We start from the raw sequence: 6,000 nt of genomic DNA, 5'->3' as shown, positions 1-6,000 counted from the left end.
TAATAAAAGTACCAAAAAAGTACTTTCCAAAATTTTATTTTTTTTTAACTTTAAAGTATATTTTTAAATTGTTAGCTGTTTTGAGTAATATTTGAAGATAATTTTGTATTTTTTACACAATTTTTAAAAAGTACCAAATAATTATTTTCTGAAATGCTGTATTTTTTCAAACTAAAAGTTTTTTAAATGCTGTTTTATTTTTGAAAAATAATTTTAAGAAATTCATAATCATTTTGATACCAATGTTTTCTAACAAGGAACTTTCTTAAACGGATTTCAAACAGTTATTTAATAGTTTCATTTTGAAGGAGTTTTAAATTCTATTTAGGTGAGGACAGTGAGGAAAAGTATCCAAAGAACCTGGTGGCGAATGTTTTGTCTTCTTTGGTATACTTACATAATAGTATTTACCATTTAAGAATCTCTGGCTTCCATTGTCTGACTAAAGCTCTGGATATTAGAATTTTAGCCTGTGTTACAGTAGCTAACAAAATCAACACGTGTTGTTTATTATGATGTTTTTCTTACACACAGATGTTTATGTTTCATTTTTACAATATTTTTTTTTGTTACTTATCTGCTCTGCTCTTCTTTTACTTAAAGGCATTTGAAATGATTTTTTATGATATTGTTGCTGATGCTGGTACGAGTACAAGTATGGCATAAAAAATATTATGATACAAATGTATAAATCACATAAATTCTTTTTGTTTTTTTTTTTATTTAACAATACCATAAATCATATTTTCTCCATTTTACGTGGAGGTTTTTATTTTGATTTCTTTTTATATAAAGCTTTTAAAACTTACAAAAAAAAGAAGAAAACAATAAAAACAAAATTAATCTGATTTTCCACACGTTTTTTAACACATATTTTCACTTTCTTTACAGGCAGACCTGAACACCCAACCAACCACCATTTCCTTGGAACGTGCTTTTTAAACGCCAAGTGTTTGCAAAAATGTCGCGGTTTTTTTTATTATGAAATTTTCGTTTAAATGTTAGATTTCCCTATGTTTTCATGAAATCTTAAATTATTTTGTTTGTTTTTTGGCCAAAAAGAAAACAAAACAAATTTTTTATTTACTTTTATTTTCTTATTATTATTTTTTTGTAACCAAAAAAGAAAAAAAATAAAGAAAAATTTATGTTTTGAACATAATTTTGAAGAAAATTCTAATTAAAAATAACAAAACCAAAATAAAAATAAACCACCATCATCAAAAACATAAATTATAATAATGCCTAACCTCAGCTGGTATTATGTGACAATTGGACTGATTATAAATGGTTTTGGTTTTAAGGGATTACAAGCCGAACAGCATCCAGCTACAGCAGATGAAGGTAAGTGCCTTTAAATTACATTTTTTGTTTAAACATTTCCCTTGTAAAATAATTTCCCATCATGAATTATTGAGAGACAAGTACTTTTATTTAAATATTTAAGTGCTATAATAAATAGCAATTAAAAATCGTCAATATTTTTCTGCCTATTTACTTGAATACTCGTAATCCTTTTGTAAATACCCACTCCTATGCATACCTACAGTATAATGTATATAGATGGATTGTTTTTTGCTGTTGTATCGGTTTTTTTTTTTTTGCTATTGTAGTTGTTAACAGCAACTGCAATAAAATCCCTGCTCAATCATTTTCAATTAAATGTATTTAAAAACATGAACTCAATTCAACCACTTCAGTAAATGGCACAAAACGAACAATGCCTCACTTAAAACAATACAATAAATACTTGTGCTGCTGCAGGGGCCTCAGAGGAGGGGAAAAAGGGTAAAAGTGAATTGTAAATAAACTAAGTATTTATGTACTTTATGCAAAAAACTACTAGTTAAAGTAAAACACTCCTAGTTTAAGCTTATCAAACAAATGTTTATAACAAAAATGTATTTTTTTTAATTTAAATTTTTAAAACTTATGTCAATAAAAATAAGCATCCTTTTACATTCTTGTTTGATAAAATCATTTTAATTACTTGACTAATGGAAACTTTCATTACGCAGTAATAGAATAAATTGCAAATGTATATACCACGACTCGAAAAGATTTTAAGCAACGCTCTTTAATTCACCATATCAAGTTATGTTGCCTAATCATCTATTCCGTGAGAGTTTAGTATTACCCCCTTGGACCTACATGATTTTAACAGAGGACAATGACAAAATACATACTTCGAAGTTTCGTCTAATAACCCACAGAATCGACACATTCTCATAATCAGCAAGCAATCATGTATGTATCCAAAGTTCGCCCTTACATAATAAGAATAAATGAATCCATCAGCGCAAAAGTGTTGTAACCCGCAATTTTTTTTTGTTGCTATTTTGGTGTAACATACAGTTCTTACATTACCAATATCAACACAAAAGTGGGGTAAGCTACCTTTTGGTATTCAAAAGCAGATGGAGCTGAAAATATAACAAAATAATGTAGCAAAAGTGGTGTAAGTTAAATATACCACTAAATAAATAGTTTTGAACTGATAGCTCAACAGTAGGAAAGTAATTCCTACTCAATCCAGGAAGCTGAATTAAATTTTCCAAGGCATATCCAGAAGAGATACTAAAGAAAGGCATCGTAATAAAATTTATTTTAAAAAAATATTATAAAATTAACGCTTATTTTTATATAAATTTAGTTTGAAAACTTCCTTTTCAAAAAGCACCAGAAATAACAATAATTTACTCTATAATGTTAAATGTTAGTCATTGTAAACTGAAAATGACAGTTAAACGCAATTTTCTGCACAAATTTAGTTCTACTACTGTGAAAAGAACTCTCAAGATAAAGCAATATATTTCAGGAAAAAAGTACCAGACACTAAATTATAATAATTTTAATACGGCTTTGTAAAATGGTATCCAAAAAATATCAACTGCAGCAAACATTTCTGATTATTCATAAAAAAAAATTATTTTCATTAATTTTAATAAAACAATAAATTTTGAGATTTTTTTATTATTTGAAAAAAGTACCAACATGAGTAAAAGGTACTTTATAGTCGAAAATAAAACTGAATTTCTTTATTCCAGTGATATTTCCATATCAATTCCAATCATGTTTAGCACTCATATTTTCAAGAAAATGTTTAACTTTTATTGAATTTTATGGTACTTTTTTAATGCGTACTTTTTATTGAAAGTACTATTTCATGATAATTGAATTTATAGTAATCATTGAAATGAAGAAACTCCATATTTTTTATCTATAAGTACTTTTCTAAAAACTTTAATAAAAAGTACCAACTAAAAAGTACCAAATTCACATCACATTTTTTTTAAATTAAAAAATTAATTAGTTGTTTCAATAAAGATGTAAAAAAAAAGATAATTAATTAAAAATCCTAGTTTAGTACCTTTGAGAAAAAGTACCAACTATTGTAAAAAGTACCAAATAAAACCAAAATACTGAATTTCATAGTTCCTTTGATAAAAGCATTAAAAAATAACTTTATGTACATGTCTAGCACACATTTTTCAAGAAAATCATAAACATTTTTTAAAATAAATGGTACTTTTTTAATTGGTACTTTTTATTAAAAGTACTAAAGCTATATTTCATGATAATTTAATTTATAGTAATCATTGAAATGAATAAATTCCATATTATTTATCTATAAGTACTTTTCTAAAACCTTTAATAAAAAGTACCAAATTCACATCATATTTTTTTATATTAAAATATTAATTAGTTGTTTGAGTGAAGAACTAAAAAAATAGATAATTAATTAAAAATCCTAGTTTAGTACCTTTGAGAAAAAGTACCAACTCTGGTAAAAAAGTACCAAATAAAACCACAATACTGAATTTTGTATTTCCTTTGATAAAAGCATTAAAAATAACTTTATGTACAAGTATAGCACACATTTTTCAAGAAAATCTTAAACATTTTTTTTAAAATAAATGGTACTTTTTTAAATGGTACTTTTTATTAAAAGTACCAAAGGTATATTTCATGATAATTTAATTTATATTAATCATTGAAATGAAGAAATTCCATATTTTTGTATCTATAATTACTTTACTAAAACCTTTAATAAAAAGTACCAACTAAATAGTACTAAACTTTACATCATAATATTTAAAATTAAAATAAATTAGTTATTTGAAAGAAAAATTTATAAAAACCATCAATTATTTTAAAATATATATTAGTACCTTTGAGGTAAAGTACCAACTCAGGCAAAAAGTACCAACTAAAACCAAAATACTGAATTTCATAGTTCCTTTGAAAAATACATTTAAAAATAACTTTAAATACAAGTTTAACACATTTTTCAAGAAAATCTTAAACATTTTTCAAAATTAATTGTACTTTTTTAATTGGTACTTTTTATTAAAAGTACTAAAGCTATATTTCATGATAATTTAATTTATAGTAATCATTGAAATGAAGAAACTCCATATTTTTATCGATAAGTACTTTTCTAAAAACTTTAATAAAAAGTACCAACTAAAAAGTACTAAACTGTACATCATAATATTTAAAATTAAAATAAATTAGTTATTTGAAAGAAAAATTCATAAAAATATATATTTAGTACATTTGAGAAAAAGTACCAACTCTGGTAAAAAGTACCAAATAAAACAAAAATACTGAATTTCTTAATTCCATTGCTATATGCTTTTCAAAATAACTTTAAATACTAATTTATCATAAATTTTTCAAGAAAATCTTAAATATTTTTTAAAATTGCTGGTACTTTTTATTAAAAGTACTATAGCTATATTTCATGATAATTTAATTTATAGTAATCATTGAAATGAAGAAACTCCATATTTAAGTACTTTTCTAAAAACTTTAATAAAAAGTACCAACCAAAATGTACAAAATTTCACATCGTATTTTTTTTATTAAAATAGGAATTAGTTGTTTTCAGGAAAAATTAAAAAAAAACATCGTAGTTAGAAATAGATGTTGTGTACCTTTCAGAAAAAGTACCAACTCTGGTAAAAAATACCAAATAAAACCAAAATAATGAATTTCATAGTTCCTTTGATAAAAGCATTTAAAAATTACTTTATGTACAAGTCTAGCACACATTTTTCAAGAAAATCTTAAACATTTTTCAAAATTGATGGTACTTTTTGAACTTGTACTTTCTATTAAAAGTACTAAAGCTATATTTTAAGTTTATTTAATTTATAGTGGTCGTTACAATGAAGAAATTCAGTATTTTTTATGTGTAACTACTGTTTTAATGACCTTAAAGTAAAAAGTACCAATTCAAAAGTACTAAATTTGACATCATATTGTTTTTAATTAAAATAATAATTAATTGCGTTAATGATAAACAGAAAATTATTTAATAAATTAGAAATTCGTATTAAGTACCTTAGATGAAAAGAACAAACAGCTTAAAATTAAAAATTTTCAGTAGTGGCAAAAAACTGTTTTTTTTTAATACATTAAAATGAAAGTTGAAGACGGATACAACTCTATTTTTCGGCGAAATAGTTGAAAAAATTATATAAGATTTTTAAAGTGGGTTGATATGACCACTGTAGAAAGATATCTTGCAAAAATTGAAAAATTTTGAGTTGATTACCTTTAGAGGAATGTGTTATTTAAAATACTAGTTATTTGCAACTTTTGGTACTTTTTTCTTTGTACTTTGAAAAAAGTACGAATTAAAAGTACTAAATTAATATATTCTGTAAGGTGGTAATTGGTACTTTTTCCCATTGGTACTAAATTTGTACTTAAAACTAGTTTTGTAACTAGTTCTCTTTAACTACAAGTTTGTCAGGGTACTTTTTCTAACACTATTTTAGTACATTTGTAAAAATGTGTCAATTAAAAGTACTAAATTGTATAAAGTTATATAATTTTATTTTACTTAAATATTTGATATTACTTTGTTTTTATTATTACTATTTCAAAACTAATTTAGTACTTTAAACGATAAAAAGTACCAAATGTTTCATATTTCAAGAATGTAACATATTAAATATTAAATTTAAGATTTATTTACTACGTATTACT

General features: G+C 23.9%; 1 protein-coding gene across 1 annotated transcript in view; it reads left to right on the top strand.

Annotated features, from left to right (window-relative positions):
- Positions 1-1,204: 1,204 nt before the first annotated feature.
- Positions 1,205-6,000, top strand: part of side-V (sidestep V) — a 238,967-nt gene continuing 234,171 nt past the window's right edge. The window contains exon 1 of the mRNA XM_065513915.1: positions 1,205-1,344. Coding sequence (XP_065369987.1) covers positions 1,242-1,344 — 103 coding nt within the window. The 5' untranslated portion in view covers positions 1,205-1,241. The remainder of the gene's footprint in view (positions 1,345-6,000) is intronic.

This window comes from Calliphora vicina, chromosome 5 (genome assembly GCF_958450345.1).
Source record: "Calliphora vicina chromosome 5, idCalVici1.1, whole genome shotgun sequence".
In the NCBI taxonomy this organism is placed as follows: Eukaryota; Metazoa; Arthropoda; class Insecta; order Diptera; family Calliphoridae; genus Calliphora; species Calliphora vicina.
The sequence above is the reverse complement of the archived record's forward strand: the minus strand, read 5'-3'. Positions and strand labels throughout refer to the sequence as shown.